Raw genomic sequence first — 25,405 nt, forward strand, 5'->3', positions numbered from 1 at the left:
TATATATATATATATATATATATATATATATATATATATATATATTCTTTGTTATGATGTCCCAGAGTACTAACTAATCTCTTGGCCTTTTCAGTCTTTTGATACTTTACTCCCCAACAGAGACTCTTCCAGCCAGGGTCACTGACCTGTTCACATGGCGGTCACATTGCTCTTCCATAAACAAGACACTCCATCAGTTGGGTCTAGCCACTTTCTCTGGCTTTTCCCAAGCCCAGAATGTTCAAATCTAACCAACTATTGACTCATCTGGCTTCCTTTAAGTCCTAACTAAAATCCCACATTTCACAGAGAGACTTCCCTAACCCCTCTTCATTCCAGTGCTTCCCTCTCTTAATTATTTCTTATTTATCCTGTATATATCTCCTTTGCTTGAAGTGTCTGCCATTAGGCTGTAAGCTCTTTGAGGGTGGGTCTCTTTCCTCTTTTTGCATTTCCAAAGGCTTAACACATGGTAGGCACTTAAGGAATATTTATTGAAATGAATATCCAGAAAGCAAATTGGCACATCCATCTCTTCAGCAACTGAGACTCCTTTAAACTGCTCCAAATTGTGGAAAATAATGAAAAAGGGAAATGAGAAAACCAGGAAAAACCAATTGGGTTATGCAACTATTCAGAACAAGTTCTCACCTCATAACCCTAAAAGGAGGGAGAGTGGCTGTGACTTTTACAGTATAAAACATCCTGCCAAACTCTGTTTTGATCAGGCACAAATCATGATCCACGCTGTTTTATGTCAATAGGCAGACTTTATTTTTAACCAGAAGCTTTCTCTATGTTAGCAAGTTAAGAGCAAACTTAAGATTTGGAGGACAGAAGGACTGAGCCCAAAGTGACAACTATGGATAAAAGGGGTTGCTTTTGTTCCCAACCTCTTTTTTCTTTTTACTTACAATTACTTACAATAAGTTCCAGTTGGAAGATTTATGAGTGCCTGCATTTGTTTCTCAAGAAGTCTTTGTCCAGAACCCCTTGCTCCCAATCAAGTTTTAAAGTTTTACATCTGTAGATGATTACTGCAGGGTATAATTAGCCCCTGAGAGCTTCAAACTAGAGAGGAAAACGGTGTTCCACATCTACAACTCACACACACTGCCCCATGCTCACAGACAACCAGAGGGGGTAGGAGGTTCAAGGATCCTTGCAAAGGTTTGCTGTTGGAAAGGAAGAGGACTCCACCACTCCACTGCCCTTACCCTCCAAATCCTGCTATTTCTTATAATCATCATCACCTAAATTCAAAGAGCATTTTAAAGTTTCTAAAGTGTCACCCTTGAAAGTACCCTTCTAGGTAATGCAAGATACTTCTGACATTGCTATAAACAATTTGGTCCCAACAATTTTTATGACAATAGTTGCCATTTGCTATATATATATATATATATATATATATATATATATATATAGCGTAACTCATTTGCTCTTCTACAACCATACATAGAAAGTACAATTGGTATTCTCATACCCATTTTGCAGAGGAGGAGTCTGAGGCTTGAGAATGTTCAAAGACTTTACCAAGGTCACAGAGTGAGAACCTTCTGAAGGCAATATTTGAACTCAGTCTCTTCTTGACTCCAAGGACCAGGCTAACGCATGTTAAAGACCTTCATGTAATAAATGTAGTCTGCATTTTGTCAGAATATTAAGACCCCATGAAGCCAAGCAAAGCATTCTTGCTGATCTCTACTATGTTCAATTCATTCATTGTCTTCTTTCTTTTTTAATTAATTTGTTTGTTACATTAAAATTCCCAGACTGCATTTCCAAATAGCATGGGCTACTCTCTGTGTCTAAACAAACAATACTGAGTGCAGATCCAGGAAACACTATCACATTAGTGAAGGCTGCTGGGGAGAATTAGTTATTGTTGTTGTTATTTCAGTGCCCAGAGACAGTCAATTGGCACTGGAATGAGGAAGACCTCGGTTCAAATCTTCCTGGAGATTCTTGCCTAGCTTTATGACCCTGGACAAGTCATCTAACTTCTGTCTGCCTCAGTTTGCTCAACTATAAAATAGAGATGATGATAATAGTACCCACCTCCCAAGATGTTGTGAGGATCAAATGAGATAACAATTGTAAAGCACTTAGCACAGTGTCTAGTATATGGTAGATGGTTAATCAATGCTTGTTCCCTTCTTCTCATAGTTAAACAGTGACAGAAGGCTATTTTAAGGGCTCTCACTATCCTCTACATTCATACATATCTCAGATATGTAGCAGGGTTTTCTACAGGTGGACAAATAAGACATAGCTTTCAAAGCAATACTTCAATGTCTACAAACAGTATTCATCTTTCCCCTTAAACAGTCTCCTCATTATTATTCCCCAATGGCATCCCCATTCCCTGGTCAACTAGTCTGGAAACCCCATCATTATCTCTGACTCCATACCTGATCAGTAAGCAAGAGTTATCAGTGCAAACTCTATAGGGAATCATATCCTTCCCCCTTCTTTATTCTAACTATTGCCCATTTGGAATCATCAGCAGGCTCTGAAATACCTCCCAGCTACCAGACTTCCTCACTTCCAATCTGTCCTTCATACCACTGCCAAATTAACTCCCTTTCAATGGCTTCCTATTGCCTAAAAACCTAACCTGCCATTCAAGGCTTTCTAGAATCTGGAACCTCCCCTAGAAAACAACAACAACAACAACAACAACTTTCTAGTCTTAGTTTACACAGCTCTCTTCTACACAATTTAAATGGTATTTTCCCTGGTCTCGGTCACTTTGCTTCTACTTATCCCTCTATCTTGAACACCTTCTCTCCATCTCCACTTGCTAAAATCAGTCAAGAAGCATTAATGGAGCCCTTGTGACATACCAATCATTGTGCAAAACACTGGGGATAAAAATGGAAGCAAAACAGTCCCTATCCTCCATGAGTTTAAGTTCTGTTGGGTGGGACAACATACAAACAACTAGATACATGTGGGATATAGAGGAAGAGCAAATCCTGCTTATTACAGACTCAAAGGTAATTCTCTGATCTGCCAAGCAAAAAGAGTTTTCCCTTCCTTAGATCACAAATGGCACTTTTCAATCTCGTTCTCTTCATTTTTAAATTCTGTATTATTTTGAGTTTATTACATATTTCTTAGTTTTTTCCTATATATGTATATAAATATAATAAATACATATAACTTACACTTTCCTCCTCCATTACACATACACCTCATATGTGTGCAAGTGCAGATTTGCTGGCCCTCTTGAAGGTACAATAACAAAATATCTAAGTTAAAACATACAGCTTGGAGTGCCTCTATTATCAGCACTAGGATGTGTAACTTTAGTGAGTAATGGAAGTAGGGCTAGGGGAATTAGATGTTTCTATAGGGAGAGAGGTAACTCCATAAGCAGCTTGGTAGAAGAGAGAGGAGACTTGGGTTTTAGCCTCACTTATGTCACTCTGTGATCCTAGATAAGAGACCCTGCTCCTTTCTGTCTCTCAGAAAGAGGTAGTGGATGTGTGACTGGACCAAATATTATCTTCTCCTTCTAGAATGCCAAATTAAGAGTCAAGAAGACCTGAGTTGAAGTTCTGCTTTGCACACTTACAGCTATGTCAGCATCACTACTTTCTTCATCATCATTAGCTAGCATTTATTAAGCATCTACTGTGTACCAGGTACTGTGCTAAGTGTGTTAAAAATATTATCTCAGTTGAGCCTCGCAATAATTCTGAGAGACAAGTGATTTTATTATCCTCATTTTACAGATGTGGAAATTGAGGCAGACAGAGGCTGACTTGCCCAAGGTCACACAGTTAAGTGTCTAAGACCAGATTTTAATTCAATTTTTCTTGATTCTGGGCCCATTGAATTCCCTCAGCTGCCCTAAGCAAATCACAATATCTCTTCGCCTCAGTTTCTTAAGCTATAGAATGGGAATTAATCAGGGCTCCTACCTCAGAGGATTATCCAATCAATAAAGTAACAAATATTTATTAAGCATTTACTGTGTCCCAGATAGTAGGTACTGAAGATGCAACTACAAAGGCTAAAATAATTATTGCTCACAATGAGCTTACATTTTAATGGGAGAAGCAACAAGGACATATATATGGAGCATAAATATAAAATTGATAAATATTTATCATTGTTATCAATATATTTTGTTGTTGTTGTTGTTCAGTCATCTCATTCATGTCTGACTCTATGTGACACCCCCACTCATTTGAGATTTTCATGCCAGAGATACTGGAGTGGTTTGCCATTTCCTTCCAGCTCATCTTACTGATGAGAAAACAAAGGACACACAACTATTAAGTATTTAAGGTCAGATTTGAATTCACAAAGATGAGTCTTCCTGACTCCAGGCTTGACACTCAATCCACAGCACCATGCTACCTTGCATTTTAAACAATAAATAAGTATACACAAGTATTAAATACAAGGTAATTTGACAGGAAAGACATGAGCAGCTGAAGGGATCAAAGGAGATAATTTAAATGTTAGCTCTAATAATAATAACAATAATAATTATTGTTGTTAGTCTAAAGTCTTTTTCAGCCCTGCTCCATTTTCTATAGGAAGCTCCCAAAATGGCAGATGGCAGGGACGTGTCAGATACAGTAGATATGTGGGGGAAGGGAAAATTCCTGTGCTATCTACCCTAAAAATAGCACTGAAGGGGCAATACCACTCTTACATTCCTCTGCCCTCCTGAGCTAACTGAGGATTTATATTGAAGGCCTAGGAAAGTAGAACACATATTTAACTTCCTAAAAAAGTATTAAGAAAAATTGTCTGCCCTTCCAAAAATATTCCCTCCACTCATCTCTTTTTCTGAAACTTGCCCCTCTCTTTTTTCTTCTCCTTCTTTGTCTACCTACTTACCATTTCCTCTAATTCTCCCTAGGAGGGGCAGCTTCATCTTTATTTTTGTATAATAATGGTCAGGAATAAAAATAAATTAAGTAAGATGAATGACTAAGGGTCGAGACAGTCCATCATGATAACCTATCCAGGCCTTATGGGATTTCTTTTATTGGATTTTGCAGGATGCAGTTATTGCAGATGGCCCTGCATTGCTCAGGAAAGTCAGCTAATGAGGCCCCCAATTCAGTGATTAGAGTCCAAGCTGGTTCAGAGGACAGCCAATGGATAATACCATTTCCTAGAAAAACATGACCATGCAAGGATCTATTGTGCAGAGAATGGCCTAGAAATAGCTTTTTGGTAACTGAACGATGTTCTCTTGGATTTCTTGGCATGCCCTATAAAACCACCTGGGGATTCTCTCTTTGACTCTGCTTAGCATGGCACCTTCAGCCATGTTTCCCAGAATAGTGAGGGATTACTGACATGAGAAACTCAGAGACTGAGAAATCATTCTTCTCCATTACATGAAATTTCCATGTAACTGTAAATCAAACAGTTAAGATTTTAACACACACACACACACACACACACACACACACACACACACACACACAAAACTTTCTGGACAATGCAGGTTGGCTTTTCTCTGTAACTCTCAGGCTTAGAGACTTCCCTAGAATGCTAAAAGATTAGTCCTATGTGCCCATTCTCATTCAGTCAATATGTGTCAGAAGCAGGACTTGAACTCAGGGTTTACTGAGCTTAAGGATAGCATGTCATCCATTATACCACTAGGAGTCTCTCTGCTTCATGCATCTGAACCTCTAAAAACTAAGTCCCCTGACAGTGGAGATCCCATTCCATTGGTCCTCAAGTCTTCCTGGCTCTGAACCTAATCAGAGAATTTATTTTACATGTCTTCCCATGGTTTTATTTAGTTTTGTTTTGTTTATTCTCATGAAGCATCAGCAGTCAAAACTGGCTTTCCTCCTGGCAAGGACCTAGTCATGCCAGTCAGATTATTTGAGCTCCTACCTCCATCTCTCTCCAATGTGGAGGACCCAAATGTGCAAAGAGGAGGAATATTCTTTCACGTTCCAACTGGGCAGGGACCATCTCTTACCTTGTGGGCACTGGAACTTCAGTCAAGGCGCCCAGCATGACAGCTTGCTGCAATCGTACAAAGGCAATGAAAGGACTCTCCAGGAAGTCCACTTCCCCGACCAGGACATTGGAGGCCTCTGCATCACGGGGAAGTTTCTTCATGAACTTGTTCTTTAGCTGTATATGGAAAAGCCAGAAAGTATAGGTCACAGCTCCAAGAAGGAGAACAAAATGAGATAGTCCCACTTTTGCCATGCACATAGTAAAGACATGCAGCCCCTCACAATGTCATCTGTCTTACCATAACCTAGCCTCTCTTATCCTATCCTATCCTAATTTTCACTCATCATGGCCTAATGGCTGTATTCAATGTCCTATGGTTATAGTCACCTGAATAAGAGTCATACTCACATCACTTTAGTCATCACAAAAGCCACCCAACAGGCCCAGAATTCATTATTCTCTAATCATTAGTCATGGATGCAAACCCTACCCTTCCTATTCTATGTCACCAAGTTCACATTACAAATGCCTATTAATAATTGCAAAAATAATTGCAGGTATAGCTATTTAATTTTCTATAATAAAGCATCCCTTATAATCAAGTGTATTCATTGCTTTTCATTTGCAACTGCTTCATTAGAAAGAAATCCCATAGATTTTTCAATGTTGTCATCTTGTCTTTAAAAAACACCAACTTGAAAATAACTTTTCATCATGCCCCCAATAACTTACACTTTTAGTTGCCTTGCCTTCTCTCTCTCCAGATAATCCTCAGATAATGGAATTAGAACTTTAAAGCTAGAATGGGGCCTTAGAGCTCATCTAGTCCAACGCTCTCCTTTTCAGATGAGACATCCAAAGTCCAAGATGTTCAAAGTCACACAAATAGCAAATAGCAGTGCTGAAATTTGAATCCAGGGCTCTTGACTTCAAATCTAATCCTTCTTGTTCTCCACTGAGAGCTTGTTCTCATGCCCACAAGCTCATATGAATATGCATTTATTTTCTCAGTCAGTAGCATATCCCCAATCATCAGGAATCTTAACTATTCTTCTATCTCTGAACCCCTCTGTCCATTAGCTTGTTCTTCTCCTTTGCTATGTCCCTAGTGAATTCCTCTTGTCTATAGATTACAAACTGATAGGCTTGTAATCTACACAGGCCATGATACAATTATTGTTTGACTGATTGTCTAGACTTAGAAAAATAATGGAAATTATGTGAGGCAGAGAATTAAACTTCTAAGGATGTCATGATTTTTTTCTTTTCCTTTCAGCAAGCAGTTGTTAAACCCTAATGAGAACATCTCCAGTCTTTATCTATTCCTATTCTCTTCTAGCATAGGGACTCTGCAGCAAGACTGTACCTTTGATGTATTCTATATAACATTTACAATGCCCTGGTGGCTGTATTTCAAGTCCTTGACTTACTCATTCTCTAAATTCATTCAATAGGCTTATAATCTTCATAGGTCTCATGGACAGCTAACAATCTCCCTGTGAGCATTTGCTTTCTTCTGCAGCAGAAAGTAAACCTATGATAGTCCCTCTGTATCTCACATAATGGGAGATGGGGGAATAGAGGGATGGAGCACAGTTTGTTGACGGAAAGCCAAACAATTAGAAAGCAGCAATGAGTTACAGTAGACTACTCTAAGTGCCAGAGAAAGCCACATTCATTTTTCAATATAGAATAGGAAAGGTCAGGAAAGAAGGTGACAGGAAACTTACTCCATTAAAATAGTGGAATCAATCTATGGTTAGATTTAAGGGGAGTCAGGAACGTGTTAAATATTTTTATAACTATTTGTTGTTGTTCAGGCTACTATGAAGTTGTAGATATGGAGGTCACTTCCATTTTCCACCCCAAAATTCCTGAATAAGAGACTAAAAGGAAAGCTAGCTGGCTCAGTGAATAGAACACCAGGCCTAGAGTTGGGAGAGTCTGGGTCCAAATCTGTCCTCAGACATGCCATAGCCGTGTGACCCTGGGCAAGTCAGTTAACCCCAGTTGCCCACCCCTTCTTTCTCACTCTTCTGCCTTGGAACTAATACTTGTATTAATTCTAAGATAGAAGATGAGGGCTTTTTAAAAATGACTCCAAGACAGAAGCTAATGGCATAGAACTGCAGAGAATGTGTTTGGTCTATTTAACCATCTATTATCCCTTTGATACCTTACATGAATCAAGCTACCAGACCCTGCTGAATTCCTTAAGGGTATGGATCAAATTAAAGAAGCGCAGTGTGAAGGACAGTAGGAACAGGTTGGAGCCAAGTGAGGATGCCAAGTGTTTCTATTACGGTTCGTGTTGAGCAATTTTCAGTTTGAATTTGCTCCATAAGAATCACAACTTCAAAGTGAAAACCATTCCCTAGAAGCCTAAAAATTGACTTTCTAATGTAGTCTTCCAAATATAGTCATCTTATCACCACGAATGCAAATAATTCAACAAAGCAACACATTTGCAGAGAGCTCTGATGCCAAATATAGTATTAATACAATTCATTTGTCTAGATTTCCTAAACAGAAAGGCATTTCAAATCCTGCCCTAGTTTAAAAAACAACACTCTATCACTGCTTTGGTTTTCTTATGTCTTTTGGATTAATTTTTCTTTTAATTAAAAGATAAGAACCTCCATGAGCCTCAGTTTCCAGATCTGTAAAATGAGGTCAGACCCAGCGAAATCCAAGGTTTAAATTGAAATCTTTTGATCCCCTGAGTAAAAGGTCATGCATTTGTTTGTACTAAGTGGACCAGTCATGTAGTAAAGACAAAGGATAATCTATTGGACAGCCCATGTACTTGCTAATATTCATGCAATGTCAACAAATTGAGAAGAAGACCCCTTCCATGGTCCCTAGGGGACTCCTTTGTGAGGATCTTTGGGAACATATGAACAAGAGTACACAAGATGGGTGGAATGCATAAAACACTAAATCTGGAGTCAGGAAGGTATGAATTCAAATCCATCCTTAGGCACTTGCTAGCTGTATAACCTAGGACAACTCATTTAATTTCTGTCTGCCTTGGTTTCTTCTTCTATAAAATGGGGATAATAATAGCACCAAGCTCCCAAGGTTGTTGTGAGGGCAAAAGGAGATATTTGAAAAGTTCATCGGCAACTTTAATAAGCTATATAATGTTAGTTATAAATGATTATTATCTGATCACAGAACCAAAGTATTCAAGTTGTCCCTTCAAATAGTAAGCATCAGTAATAAGGGTGATGGTATTGGGATAGGTCCTTTATTGTTCAAAAGAACTTTAAATACATTCTATCATTGGATCCTCCTAATCCATGGTTAGTCCAACTCTGACCAGTCATGAACACAACTGGTACAAAGTCAGTTAGTCAGTCAGTAAGCATGTTTTAAATGCCTAGGAAAGGACACTAGCCTAAGATTTAAAATGTTAACATCATATTAATAGTAAGAAATGGGGATTCAAATTTTGGTGCAATTATTCAGTCCTGTGTATAGTATTTGAAATATTATATCACCCTCACATTTGTAATTGGAAAGTATTGTACTAACTGATTTCTTCAGCCCTCTTTGGGTTTGCTTTTCACTTTTACCTTCTGTCTTGGAATCAATACCAAGTATTGATTCCAAAGCATAAGGGCTGTAAGGGGTAGGCAATTTGGGTTTAAGTGACTTGCCCAGGGTCACAAAGTTAGAAAGTTTAAATCCAGAACCTCTGAGTCTGTAAGGCACTGAGCCATCTTGCTGACTTCCTACCTTTGGTTTTAAACTCATCATCCTAGAGCCTGGATCTTAACATAAACTTAACCTCTATCATCTTCAGTTTCCTCATCTGTAAAATGGGCATTGGAAAAGGAACTAAACCTATTATTTCATTGATAAAAATAGAATCTCCGGGTGAAGAAACTCCCACTACCAGTACAGATCAGTAACTTCATGTAGTCATTGTTAGGACCAACCAAAATAGCACAAGAAAAGTATTTTGGAAATATAAAGGATATAAATATGCAAATGTATATTATTATTATTATCATTTCCCCATTTTGAAAATGAGATTGAATCTAGGGTAGAGTAGTGGATAGGGTACTGGATCTGGAGTCTGGAAGACCTGAGTTCAAATCCAATCTCAGATACTTACTAACTAAACAACCCTGGACAAGTCACTTAACTTCTGTCTTCCTCAGTTTCCTCAGCTATAAAATCGGAATGATCACACCTACTTCCCAGAGTTGTTATAAGGAGAAACTATTTGTAAAGTGCTTAACAAATGCTTGTTTCCCTTCCTCCCTCCCTCCCTCCCTCCTTTCCTTTCTTCCTTCTACAGCCCTTTAAGGTTTGCAAAAATACTTTAGAGATAATCAGCTATGAAAGAATTAACAACATTCTGATCAATCAAAGATCCACCATAATTCCAAAGGGACTCTTGATGGAAAATACTATCCACTTTTGGAAAGAACTGATGTACTTAGAGTGTGATTGAAGCCAATTTTTTCTTTATTTATTTTTCAGAACATGACTAATGTAGAAATACATTTTGCATGATGCCATATATATATATATATACCCTAGATATCATATTTCTTGCCTTCTCAATTAGGGTGAAGGAAGGGGAGAGAGGGGGGGGAGGAGAGAGAGAGAGAGAGAGAGAGAGAGAGAGAGAGAGAGAGAGAGAGAAAGAAAGAAAGAATTTGGAGCTCAAAATAATTTTTTTAAGTACTAATGGACCTTTGAGCCTGAACCCAGCATGATACTTTGGCACTTGGCAAAACTTTATATTGGGACACATCCTTGTCATTCAAATGGAAGATGGGTTACATCACTCCAGGAAGGCAGATTTGCAGGAAAACAAATGGACCAGAGCAAAAAAAAAAAAAAATTAGACTGTGCACGTAGGGCATTTTTAGTTCAGGGACATTATTTCAGCTATTTTGCATTTATGACCATTTTGTTGTACAGTGACTTTTGAAAAGTTGACTGATTTTGACAAAATGCAATAGATAGATTCCTAAAGTCAACTGCATTAGTATACAACTTTAGTTAAATCTGTCTGTTAGGGGACACCTTAAAATAATGCACATTAGGGGGCAGCTGGGTAGCTCAGTGGATTGAGAGCCAGGCCTGGAGACAGGAGGTCCTAGGCTCAAATGTGACCTCAGACACTTCCCAGCTGTGTGACCCTGGGCAAGTCACTTGACCCCCATTGCCTAAAAGAAATAAATAAAATAAAATAATGCACATTCCACAAGCCCTTTTCTCCAAGAACATGGCTGGCAGAGACTTAAGATTATGCCCAGTAAAGTCTCCCATTGATTACATTATGGGCATGAAGAGTGCTTCATATAAGATACACTATTGTTAAAAACGAATATTAATAAATGTTTAAAAAATAAAATAAAATAGCAAAAAAAAATAAGATACACTATTATACCTTCATTTCTTTCCACTGCTGATGCTCTGCTGGCTAATTTTGACCCATACTAACTATAGACTGATATTGGTAAAGAAGAAATGCACCAATAAAAATTTTGTCTGTCACTAAAGATGTTTGTGACTGAAAGATTTTTTAAAAAACATTTTGATGATAAGAGTCAAGTTCTGGCAAGATTATAATTGCGTAGTCCAGTTTTAATGCAAGGGAAAGACATTTACAAAACAGAATTTCACTTTGTAAATAAAAGGAATATAATAATCAATAAAAAGTTCAGGAGTATTTCATACATCTAGAGAGTAAACCATACATAATCCAGACACATAAAAATCCAGACGATACAAAGACTCTGCAAAATACAAAATCTAGACGATACAAAGGTTCTCTATCAGATACAAAACCTAGATGATACAAAGACTTTCTATAAGATGCAAAGATCTCTGCTGCGAGTTTCTTTAGTTTAAAGTGATTGACTCCTGCCCAGTTCAACAATAATTTCTCCAACATTCTCAACAAATGTTTGTCTAGACCAGGGGTCGGCAACCTTTTTGGCCACGAGAGCCATAAACGCCACATTTTTTAAAATGTAATTTCATGAGAGCCGTACAGTGCTCACAGTGCCGCTCCTGTAACAGTGCCTGAAAAGAAAAAAATTTGACTTTATGGCTCCTGCAAAAAGAGCCATATCTGGCCCTCAAAAGAGCCAGATATGGCTCGAGAGCCATACATTGCCAACCCCTGGTCTAGACATTTCTACCAAATGCAGAGGATTATTACTACTCCATAAGGAAACACATTTTAGATTCTTGCTTAGAGTAAGCAAAAATCTGTTCCCTGTTCCATTCTCTCCTCTGGAGTTACTTAGAATAAATTGAATATTCTTGCAAAAACAGGATCATGGACTAGAGCTATTTAGTCTAATCCTCTCATCTTTGCAGATGAAGAAACTAAGGCCCAGGGATATTGTATGATTTGCCCGAGGTCACACATTTAATAAAAGTCCTAGATGCAAATTATTCTCTATGTAAATATATGGGAGGACGAAGTCCATTCATGCATTGCGTTCAATGACACTGTGCTATGTTAATTTCATCACTGGATTTTTCACTCCCTTAAAATGTCACATTCTTCCTTCATGAAATGTTTTCACTAATAAGTAAAATGTAAAATGCTTTACTTTAGATCCTAACTCTTACCTAAGATGAGAACTATTTGATCATTCAAAAAATTCAAGTTCCTAAGCAATTTGTTATTTTAGGATACATGCAACCCAAAACAAAACAATAAAAAATCTAAACATCTTGAAATCAGTGACTACAAGAGAAAATTAGACTTTAAGGGAAAAACTAGTATATGCATTCTTTTCTCTGTAAACCCTCCTAAAAGCAAATGAACCAAAAAAAATTTTTTTTAATTCCAAGAGGGTAGGAGTATGGAATTTTTAAGGCAGTACAAGCAGAAATTAAGATTACTCACAGAATTTCAGAGCCAGAAAGAACATCAGCAAAGTCCAACCCATATCTCAAAGGAATTCCTCATTAAAATGTACCCAGCAAGTGGTTATTAACTTTTCTTTAAACACTTTCCATGACCACCACTGAAGGCAGCCCCATCCACTTTATTTGTCTCGTCATTGATAAAAGAGTTAAGTGATACTGTAGTGGATAGAATGGAGAGTGTGGAGTCGGGAAGACTCATCTTCCTGAGTTCAAATCCAGCCTCAGACAGGTACTAGTTGTGTGACCCTGGATAAGTCATTTAACATGGTTTGACTCAGTTTCTTCATCTGAGAAATGAGCCAGAGAAGAAAATGACAAACCACTTCAGTATTTTTGCCAAGAAAAATTCAAATGGAGTCATGAAGAGTCAGACATGATTGAAACAACTAAACAACAGCAATTATTGGGAAGTCTTTTCTGATATCAAGTTCTAAAGTTGTCTCTTTGAGGCTTCCAGTTGCAACTCCCAAAGCTCTGTTTGATTTTACAGACTCAGAAATACTTAATCTGTTTTAGCAGGCTCATCACCATCTCCTTCTTTTTATCTTTCATTTCAAACAAAATAGAAATCACAGTTCCAAAAACTCCCCCAAGGAAAATGACCTTAAACTAGAAACTAAAGTGAAGGTCAAAATTTAAATCTTGTCTTGTAACAGTTTATACCACACTTATAACACATTCACACACTCACACAGGCACATGCACACTCACAGGTGCACACACACGCACACACACACACACACACACACACACACACACACACACACACACACACACACACAAAAGAGAAAGGTTTTACTTAAATGAAGGAGAGGAGTGAACTAGCAGGAAATCAAAACAAAAGAAAATAGGAAAAGTCCTCCAGAGGCATTAGAAATCCTGAAGATACAATGCTAGGGGAATACACCACACATATTATTGCTTTAAAGATACAAGGGACATCAGGGGCCATCTTCTCCAACCCTCTCATTTTATAGATATGGAAACTGAAACCCAGAAAGATTAAAAGACTTGCCTAAGGCCACACAACTATCTAGGTCCTCCTGGCTTCAGGACTCTGTGTTCTACCTATATCATTTAAAACACAGAATTTTCATAACTTAAAAGATAGTTAGAGGTTACCAAGGTTAAATCTCTCTTTAGTAGCTGAGGAGAGGAAATTGGGTCCCAATGAGGTCAATGACTTTCCCAAATTGCTTGTCCACAGCCAAGTTCCATCATTCAATCCAGCAAAGATTCTATGAGGCTAGACACTGGAGACAAAAATTAACCATTTCTGTCCTCAAGAAGTTACTTGTTTTGGCCTTTCTTTGTACTCTATAGTGCTTTGCATAGGGTCTTGCATTAATTAATTAAATGTTTAATTGATGCTTGTTGATTAACTGGCTGATATCCTAAGGAGGAAGCAATACATACACATAGGAAATGTATTCAAAATCTGCCTAACACAAATTAGTTAGTTGAGAGGGAACATGCAAATTAGTGACAATGCTGAGGCCAGACCCCAGGTCTTTGGATGCTGATTCCCAGACCAAAAGCTTTCTCTCTTTCTTAGACTGTAAACACCCTAAGCTCAAGAAGAGGGTCTTAATCTACACCTCATAGCTCCTTCTTGTGATAGTGAAGTAGTCTGCACACAGTAAATTCTTAGTAAACACTGAATTTGCCTTAATTGCTAAACCCCAAAAAGGGCAGCTTTATTCTTAAAATCCAAAATCTTAAAATTCTTATTCTTAATTCTATTCTTTTAATCAGTGCTATTTATTAATTCTTTATTTTTAAAATCCCAAGGGCAGAGAGAGGAAGGGAGAGCTATGTTGTATACAGAAAAGCCAGAACTATTTTCACTTATCAATCCACCGTGATGACCAAACTATCCTGCCAAAGTGCCATCTACCCATCCTTCTCAAGATCATCCTTCAGGTAGAAACTTAATTGCAAGAACCAAACAGGAGAAGGTAAAATAAGACATCTCTCACCAAAGTAATAGCTAAGGTAAATACATCCATTCCTAGCTCCCAAATGGTGGTTAGCAACTCCCTGAGACATTTGACATTATCAGTCAGGTAAAAGGGGTAACAGGTGCTTTCCAGGACCCAGTTTACACAAGGAACCAGATGGGCCTGAAGACAGGGTTCATTGGTATGATTCAAGCTTTATAGATATATGATAACTTGTTTAGCAAATATATATCTATATGTGTGTATGTATATATACATATATATATTTAGAGAGAGATCTACATCTATATAAATATAGAAACACACTATCTGTAGACTCTCAGCACATGTATCAAGGTTGAATAGCAAATAATGGAAAGGAGAAGAAAAAAGAAATCAAGAGACAATAGTCAGTCAATAAGTTGATAAACACTTATTAAGTACATACAATGTGCCAGAGAGAGATACAAAAAGAATCAAAAGATAGACCCTCACCTTAAGAAGCTCACAGTTTAACAGAAGAGACTGACATTTGATGACAAATCCATAGAAATTGCTAAGAGAAATCCTCTCTTATTAGTTTATGGATCATGAATTAAGACACAATATTTTTTTTACAAAAAACATCCCAGTCCAAAGTGAACTCTAAAGAAAAGAGGATCATTGAAGTGTTCTTCTGAAGGAGAGAGAACATTCATGAGGCCAGACAGGCCTCATCTTTGAAAATTGCCTGCAACCTTTAAAAGAAGAATGGGGCAGTGGATATAGCACTGGACCTGGAGTTAGGAAAACTCATCTTCCTGACTTCAAATCCAGCCTCAGATATTTACTAGTGGTGTGTCCCTTGCCATTTCACTTAACACTGTTTCCTCATCGGTAAAATTAGTGGACAAACCACTCCAGTTTCTTTGCCAAGAAAATCCTAAATAGGGTCACAAAGAGTTTGACATAACTGAAAATGATTGAACAACAACAGCATTTATGGAGATTTGCAGCTTCTAATTCAATCTTCTCCTTCTGTTCTTCTATCTGTTTGGAAATGCTTTCTTTATGTGATGTGTGTTAAGTTCAGAATAAAAGGTTAAGAATTTCAAGAAAAAAGTGAACTCTCTTCCAAATGCCTTTATTGCTGTACAAGTCATTTGGTACTTACAATATCATCTGTGAACTTTTTAAGGGTGGAAGAGATCTTATTGGTCCCTTAGTCCAAATTCCCACCTAATGAAGCAAAAATCTCTTCTACAGCACCCCAGACATATGCCTGTTCAGAGAAGTCCACTAGCTCCTTATTATCTTGAGAATTAAATACAAACTGCTCTGTTTGACATTTATACCAACCTATTTTTCCAGACTAATTTTATATGACTTGCCTTCCTGTACTCTTTGATCCAACCAAACTGGGCCCTGCTGTTCTTCACACCAGACATTATATGTTCTATCTCCCTGCCTTTACAAAGGCAGGTGTACACACACACACACACACACACACACACACACACACACACACCCCTCCTGACCTTATCTGTCTCAAATCCTTAGTTCCCTTCAAATTCTCAAATCCTCAAAACCCTTAGTTCCCTTCAAATTCAATTCAAATGCCACCTTGTACATTTTTCCTTATCCTCCATCCACAAAGTGGTAAGCCTCCCCCCTCAAAAAAGTCCTTGTATTTATTTTCATGTATATCTGACAAGTCTAATAGAAGTATATTATCTCCTCCTGATAGAATGTAAGCTCCTTGAGGGTAAGAACTGTTCATTTTCTTGTCTTTTTGATCTTCAGAACTGAGCATGGTGGCTGGCATTTAGCAGGTGATTAGTAAGTATTTGTTGATTGATCTACTTCTATTTCAATTGTTTGTTTCAATTGTGATTCAATTGGCTTTAGTTCCTGGGAAAATTCTTTTTTTTTAAACCCTTAACTTCTGTGTATTGGCTCCTTGGTGGAAGAGTGGTAAGGGTGGACAATGGGGGTCAAGTGACTTGCCCAGGGTCACACAGCTGGGAAATGTCTGAGACAGGATTTGAACCTAGGGGTTTCTAGGGCTGACTCTCAATCCACTGAGCTACCCAGCTGCAAACCCCACCTTCCCCCCGGGGGAAAATTCTTGAACAGATCATTAAAGAAATAGCTGGTGAGAATCTAGATAGGGAAGCAGAAGTTACTAAGAGCCAGCTAGGCTTCATTATCATCTTCATCATATCTAACAATTCTAAAGTACTTTCAGGTTTGCAAAATATTTTAGGAATAATTTTATGTCTAAGAGATTGTTGCTATTATTATCCCCATTTTACAGATAAGAAAAGTGAGATAAGTAGAAGGAAAGTGACTTGTGCAAGAACACACAGCTAATATGTATCTGAGGTGGTATTTGAATTCAGGTCTCCCAGATTCTAAGGCAACCTCTTTACCCACTGCAATAATTAGTCATATTAACTGGATCTCCTTTTTTCACAGGATTAGTACACTCGGATCAAGACATGCTATGGAGAGAGTGTACATTAGTTTAGAAAAGCTTTCGGTCTTATATTTCTTGAGAGTGAAGATGGAAAGATATAGGTTAAACAATAATATGTCCAGATGGATACTGGATGATGATTCAGAGTACTTGTAAATGATTCTATGCCAATATGGCAGGAGGTCTCCAATGACCCAATAAAGGAGATGAAGAAGAACAACCAGACAGATAGGGGGACCAAGACAGAACAACACCACAAAAATCGAAATAGGAAAGAGTATTCAGGAGCATCGAAGGCTGCAGAGAAGTCAAGAAGGATGAATATGGAGAAAAGACCATTGGATTTGCCTATTAAGAGGTCACTAGTAACACTGGAAAGAGCGGTTATAAGGTCAGAAGCCAGAAACAGAGAGAGACAAATGGTCACAGTTTTCAATCTCAAATGTGTATCCTCCATAGCACTGCAGCTGTCCAGTAACCTTTTGAGAAGACAGAAGACAGAACTCAGTCTTCTAAGCCAGAGTACAACCTTTCCTCTCTGAACCCTGTTCTTTTGAAAAGCAATTCTATACACAATCCATTAAATTAATCATAAGTTGGTGACTATTCCAACAAAAAGTATAAAGAAGCAAAATGACATGACAGAAATAATACCTAAGGAACCTTGGGAATATTATGATCTTATTCCAGAAAAGATTCTAAGTCGCAATGAAAACCAGAACAAAGCAACCGCCATAAAAACCCAAACATCTAATATTTTGTGGTTTTCTATCATTCTCTTTAACATATTAACAGTAACTCTTTACCTTTCTTGGTCTGAATTATCACTCCCCAACTACTTTTATTTTCACATTTTTTGATGATTTTCAAATGTGTTTCTACCAATAAAGTCTAACACTATGTGTTCTAAGCTAACAAAAATCTTTATTGACTGAAACTTTTTTCCTTTTGTTCTCACACCTTTAATCCTTTCTTAGCTCAGTTCTTGACCCTCTGAACCTCTTTTTTCACCATGATCTTCTTCTCACTCTGGAAGATAAATTAAAGTCTGCCTCCTTAACTCCTTCCTCTGATTGGTTAGAAAGTGCCAAGGCCAGTCTTTTTACTTGATTCCTCCCTGGGCTCCCTTAGTGATTGTGCAGACTTCTTTTTCTCCCATGTTCCCATGGGTGTACCTTTCCCCAAAACCCTGCTTTTCAGATTCCTTCATGTGTTATTCTTCTCCATTAGGCTGTAAGCTCCATGAAGGCAGGGATTGTCTTTCTTTTCATTTGTATTTATTCTCCTAGGGCTCGGTATAGTGCCTAACAAATAGTGAGTACTTGATAAATGCTTGTTGATTGATTTGACTTGTTCTATCCTTGGAATGAGACCAAGCAGTCCTAAGAGATTACCAAAATTTACCACTCCAGAGGGAACTATTCCAAGGAGCCAACATTTTCATAGACCCTATTTGTTATGTTTTCTCTACAGATGTCTAAAAATGCAAATGGTAAACCAGGTCAGCACTTCCTTGAAACATTCTTGAGGCTTCGTGAATATAATTGGAAACCCAAAGTTACTACTAATCAAGTTCTTTCAATGGGATTGATTGAACTCCAGTTCTGGTATTAGAGAATAGAATTAGCCCAAATGAGTCACTATTGAGCTAGCCATTAGTTTTAATCATATGTATGATATAACTTTAAGATCTATACTGCTCTACAGGACATGTCAAATAAAGATTAAAATGTTTGTATCAAATTATAAACACATAAACATAACATATTTTTGTGAATACCTTTTTTGGAGTCAGAATGGGCAAAGTGATCAGCTTGGCTAAACAGTAGCCATACCCCTGGGGGCTTTAAATAGTTTGTTATAAATATACAAGCCATGGAGATAGTCAGCCTTTCAGAAGTTTAAGTTCAAGAGTTCAGAGCAGTGAAAGAGAGAGCCAGTAATCAGGGAAGAAACCAGCTCTTGACCTAGGAGTTTTCCTTCCAGCTGCAGGGAGTCACTTTGAGAGAGGTGTTCATGTTCATAAAGGGAACAACAACTAGCCACTACAATATGACTATATCAACTGAGCCAAGAAAGAGAAGGAATTAAAATCCCTCATATTTTTATTATATAAGAATGAGGGAACTGAATTTATATGTGTATATGTATATATATATATATATATATGTATTCATGGCATATATGAGTGTATATATGTGTGTATATATAAAACCTGTATCTATACCTATAAAATCTGGCCTCAAACGCTTACTAGCTGTGTGACCCTGGCCTAGTCACTTAATGCTGTTTGCCTCAGGTCCTCATCTGTAAAATGAGCTAGAGAAAGAAATGACAAACTATTCCAGTATCTTTTCCAAGAAAATCCCAAATCAGGCGATGAAGAGTGGACACAACTCAAAAGACTGAACAACAACCACCAAAGCATTATATCAGTGAATCCCAAAGTGGGCAGCGATCCAGGAGGGCAGTGATGGCCACAGGTGCATTTATCTTTCCTGTTAATTGCTATTAAAATTTTAAAAAACTTAATTTCCAGGGGGCTAAGTAATATTTTTTCTGGAAAGGGGAAGGTAGGCCAAAAAAGTTTGGGAACCACTGCATTATATAATGCCTATTATGAGGTAGTCACTCTGCCAAATGATTTTTTAAATTACCTCATCTGATCCTCACAACACCTCTGTGAGGCAGAAGCCATTATTATCCAACATTTTACTGATGAGTGAGGCAAACAGAAGTTAATTGGCTTGCCCAAGGTCAGGTGTCAGAGGTTGCATTTGAACTCATGTCTTCCTAACTCCAGGCCCAGTGCCACCCGATTGTTTCCTATATACCCGAGGATCATGGTTTCATCAATTAATTGTAGCTAGAAGGGCCCTTAGAAGTCATCTCATTTGACCTTCATTTTATAGATAAGGAAACAGAGGTGCACAGAATAATTATGTGGTAGAGTTAGGATTTGAATCCAGAGCCTCTGACTCCAGAACAAGGACTTTCCATTACATTAACATGCTTCCATTTTGTTATATTCCTGAACTTCTAAAAGGTCCCTGTACAAGGTCGCTTTGTATACATAATATATAAGATAAAAGCGCTCTGGGAAGTCCATCCAGACAAAAGCCCCAGATATGTGCTGTATATAACATGCAAGCTTTACCCCAGGTCAGAGCGGTCCCTCTTTGACTCCCTTAGATGACTATGATTCTCTAAATCTCCAAAGTTTAGACCTTAAGACAATTGACTGAAGTTACAGAACCCCAGAAGCAGGGCCCTCTCAAGTAGAAAGGCACAGATACTGAACTGGTCCCCTCACTCTCCTGACCACAGATTCCTCAGACTTTTGCATTCAAGTCACATAAGATGAAGGAGACACATTCCTTTAAAGAATTTGGCCTAACAAAGGGCTTTAAATGACTACCTGCCCTTTGATCCAGCCATAACACTGCTGGGTTTGTACTCCAAAGAGATAATAAGGAAAAAGACTTGTACAAAAGTATGTATAGCTGTGCATTTTGTAGTGGCAAAAAATTGGAAAATGAGGGGATGCCCTTCGATTGGGGAATAGCTGAACAAATTGTGGTATCTGTTGATTATGGAATACTATTGTGGATGGTATACTGTTGTGATCAAAGGAATAGTATTGTGCTCAAAGGAATAAGGAACTGGAGGAATTCCATGTGAACTGGAATGAACTCCAAGAAGTGATGAGCAGAACCAAGAGAACATTGTACACAGAGATGGATACATTGTGGCATAATCTAACATAATGGACTTTTTTATCAACAGCATTGCGGTGACCCAGGACAATTCAGAGGAACTTGTGAAAAAGAATGCTAGTACGACAGAGATGTGATTAGGGTTTGATATTAAAAGATCTCTCTACTACAGATATGAATAACATGGAAATAGGTTTCGAACAATGATACCTGTCTAACCCAGTGGATCTGTTTGTCAGCTTTGGGAAGGGGAAAGAGAGAATGGGGGGAGGGGGGAACATGAATCATGTAACTATGGAAAAATATTCTAAATTAAAATTTTAAAAAATAAAGAATTTGGCCCAATATGAATCAGGGGCCAAAGTCTCTACTTTATAGCAACTGGCCAGCCAGGGAAGGTAAAAATAAAATGAAGAACACCTAAGTGTGTGTGTTGTGTTATTTCTGGGTTAGGGGAGGGGCCTAGGGGCACCACAGTATTTCTCCATAAGGTTGGGAGGGATCTGGTGAAAAATGAGCCTAGAGCTCCCTCACTTCTGATGAGGGCAATAACCTCTTTGGGCCAAAACATTCCTTAGAAGCATCTGAAACCAGGGCCAACTCAAAGACATATGGAGATGTAAACAACATCCCAATCACACCATTAAACCAATCTCAGTGTATTTTGTTTTTTCCTGTGTTTATAATATATACTGATCAAAAGGGTTATACCATAATAGTAGAGAGAGACAGAGAGAGACAGAGAGAGAGAGAGAGAGAGAGAGAGAGAGAGAGAGAGAGAGAGAGAGAGCGCGCGCAAGGGAAGGAGCAAAAGAAGGAAAGAGGGAAGGAAGGGAGGCAGGGAAGGAAAGAGGAGAGAAAAAAGAGAGGGAAAGAAAAACAGAAAGAGAAAGACAGAGATGGAGAGACAGAAGGAGGAAGGGAGAGAAGGGGCAGAAAAGGATGGAGAAAGAAAAGAGTTGAATCTGAGAGGGATGGAGGGAGGGAAAGAAAAGGAGGAAAAAATAGAGGGAGAGAAAGAAAGAGAGAGAGAAACAAAAAGGAAAAGGGAAGGGAAGTAGAAAGAAGGAAGAAGGGAGAGAGAGAAGCTAGTGATAAGGTTGCAAAAAAAAAAGTGCCATTGGAGCCTTTTTGTTATTCACAGAAGAGAAAAAATTTCAGAAGGAAACAAAGCAGGACAGTCCAAAAAGTAACATAATAGAGATTCAATTGCATATAAAATATTTTTTCTGTTTTCTTTGTATATGAAAATGTTCATCTTTGGTAGAATAAGTATCTGTGGATTTCAGAATGAAAAAAGAAAAATAACATTTTTTTCTAAAAGACAAATAAGTTTTCTCAATGTTTCTGGAGTATATGCATGTGTTTCTGAACAAGATTTCCTCTCAGATCAGACTTGCCTGAGTTTTCTCTGTATGTTTAACTAGACAATAAGATCCTTGTATTTCTTTGCTCTGAGCCTCCACAATGTCTCCTTGTCAAGTACTCTAGGATTCATGATGATCTTAATTTCCCAACACCACTAATAAGCCGATTATTAAACTGGCTTTATTTCTTAAGTTTCATGTTGAGGAAAATAAGAAATGTTCAACCAAAGACACTTTTAGGAAAGAGAGAGACAATTTTCATCTCTTTGTAAAAGCATTTGTTTCAAGCTCGAGAATGGTTTCAAGCCACCTTTCTAGCTCACTTCTGAATTTTCAGACAATTCAATCATTTTAGTTCTTGGTAACCAACTTGGAGGTTCTTTATCCCACTGACCTTATATTCTGACCCCTAGGATCATTTAGTTGACAAAACAGTATATAGAAAATGAGCTCTGTTTTAGAGAAGTTAATCCTGGGGTATTTTTCTTTTCTTTTCTTTTCTTTTCTTTTCTTTCCTTTTCTTTTCTTTTTTTTCTTTTCTTGCCTTACTTTCCATCTAAGAATCAATTCTAAGTACTGATTCCAAGGCAGAAAAGTGGTAGGCACTAAGCAATGAGGTCTTGCTTGCCCAGGGTCAAATAGCTAGGAAGTTGAAGTATTTTTCAAAAGGTTCCAAAGCAATTCTCCTCAATCCTGAGTTCCATGTTATTCGCCATAGGTTACAATCTATAAAGAAATTTAAAGTAATGCCCAGGACAGACCACACCTTTCCAATTCTATGTGATATATGCCAACAAATAAAGAATGTTAGCTATGCCATAAGGAAGCATTGCTTTCTATATTGACGATTGCTCCAGTAAGCCAGGCTTGCCAACATATTCTGACTTCCTTTCACTTAGTTATTTATTTTTGGTTTTCAAAGAAGTCAGTTAATGTTTAGAACTAGCTAACAATATTTATCGTATTCCCCATAAATGATATACAGCATACATATAATATACTATAAATACTTTTACTACACATATCTACTAGATATAGTATAACATGCTATATATAGAAATTTATTTCCACTATATTGATATTTGAGGTATACATTTTTTTCAATAAAGGTTTACTTTTATATGACTGCAGTAAACAAAACCTATATGAACCTCACAAGAGGCTCCATCTCTTAGTAGGAAAAGTCATATCTGGGAGCACAATTGAATTGTTAAGATTTTAAAAGATTTGCTGGAATGAGAGACAAGAATAATAGGTGAGCTTTATAAAGCACCTTTCTCTGAGGAAGTTAGATACCTTTACTGGCAAAGTCTACTGTAATTCATCTTATAAAACAAGGAGATAAAGTGGAGCTTGGAGGAATTGCTCCTTTGTTTTGGAAAGGAACTTGGTCTTTCTCTTTATTTATCCTTATGCACACATCTACTGGGGGAAATGTAAGAGATAATATTCCCTTCCCTGGATGTTTTCAGTTTTTTATCTAGTTGTGGAGAAAAGAGAAACAGAAACATGGTACCAATACAAATTGCTGTTTGGCTTAACATCGAATGAGTTTTATAGATGTTCAGGGAAGGGAGACATTGGTGAGGACTAGGAATTAAGCTAGACATTAATGGATCAATATGTAATTTATAAGAAAAGGATAGAATGTTTCAGAGGGGAAAATGGAGTGAGAAAAGGTATGAAGGCTAGAATGTGTCAGGAATATATGGTGAGGGACCTGAGAATACTAGGTTGGCTACAAGTTTAGAGGCTGTGTGAAAGGGTAAAGAAAGGTTGGTCAGGACAATATGCCAGACTGAGTCCATTGCTTTCTATATACTAATTTAGTCTCCTAAGCTAGTTTTAAGTTTGTTGAGGCCAGGTCCTACATTTCAAACTACTTTTCTCTTTCCCTCAGGCAATAAGAATCCATGTATCAAAAATATTTTTGGTTTGACTGCCCTCCTTTAGCAGTAACAGATAGTCTACCTTCAAAAAGTCCACAAGAACCCAAATTGGACTGTCTGCTCCTTGCATGTTCCTACATTATCCCCTCTCAATAAGCTTGTCCTATAGCAACTTGAGGCATGTGGTATATGAATAATCCTCTCACTGTAGGCCAGGATATGACCTGAAATACAACCCCAGGATAAGGGAAGCGACTGAATAGATAAGCCAGTTATATCTGCCTGTTCCAGTATGGCTTGGGATCCAAACCTGACTCTAGTCCAAATGGGCAGGACTGGCACTTCCTTGATTTGAATAGACCTAAAAATTCTCAGCTGCTCAATGAGCATGGAATAGACGTTTTGTTGAGGGGGAAGTCCAAAGCCTGTGCAAGGAATCCAAGACCATCTGTTCTCTTGTACATAGCATATCTAGCATTTGGGCTGAAGAGGCCTCAGAAATTTGGAAGTCTGATATTATTGTGCAACCAAAGGGCCTCTTTGTTTTTGATTCCTCTCCACAAATATATTTGCAATCAAACACATATTTTAAAAAAAGAAGAAAAATCACTGCTTGATCGTTTAAGAGATCAGCAAATGACAGAGACACTGTTTGACTTTGAGTTCCATGAAATATGGTGATCTTTGGCAACACATAGAGAAATTGGCAAGTCTACTGGTAATTGATAATGCTAGCCAGCCACTGACTCAATGAGCCAAATGTGTATTTTTAAAAAGCAGGGCTTGCTTCTGTTGCTCATGAGGAGTCAGGACAGTAGTTTCACCAGAGAGCAGTTTCTTGAGAAATTCAGATTGGCAGAAGGTCCTCAATGATATCAAAACACTGGAATGCCAAATCCCAACTACAGAACAAAGATCATATCTATCTTTTGAGTAGGTGCTTCAGTTACCCACACACATTCAAAACCATTCTGCAGGAGCTCTCACCCAACATAAATGTAAAAGTTTTTTACTGACCTAGCTTTACAATTCAAGAATAGTTCTCAGAGCTAGAATGGACCATACAGATCATCTATTTTAAATGTTTTGTTTTTTTAATTGGGGTATGTGAACTTTATGTAAATAATAAGAACAAGGCAATAGGGGTTAAGTGACTTGCCCAAATCAC

At 37.8% G+C, this 25,405-nt stretch overlaps 1 protein-coding gene across 1 annotated transcript in view; it reads right to left on the reverse strand.

Moving 5' to 3' along the window:
- The window catches only part of SLC4A4 (solute carrier family 4 member 4), a 378,919-nt gene that overhangs the window by 120,963 nt on the left and 232,551 nt on the right, over positions 1 to 25,405 (reverse strand). Inside the window, exon 9 of the mRNA XM_044681601.1 lies at positions 5,972 to 6,129. Coding sequence (XP_044537536.1) covers positions 5,972 to 6,129 — 158 coding nt within the window. The remainder of the gene's footprint in view (positions 1 to 5,971; positions 6,130 to 25,405) is intronic.

The sequence above is a fragment of the Gracilinanus agilis genome, chromosome 6 (assembly GCF_016433145.1).
Source record: "Gracilinanus agilis isolate LMUSP501 chromosome 6, AgileGrace, whole genome shotgun sequence".
Taxonomy (NCBI): Eukaryota; Metazoa; Chordata; class Mammalia; order Didelphimorphia; family Didelphidae; genus Gracilinanus; species Gracilinanus agilis.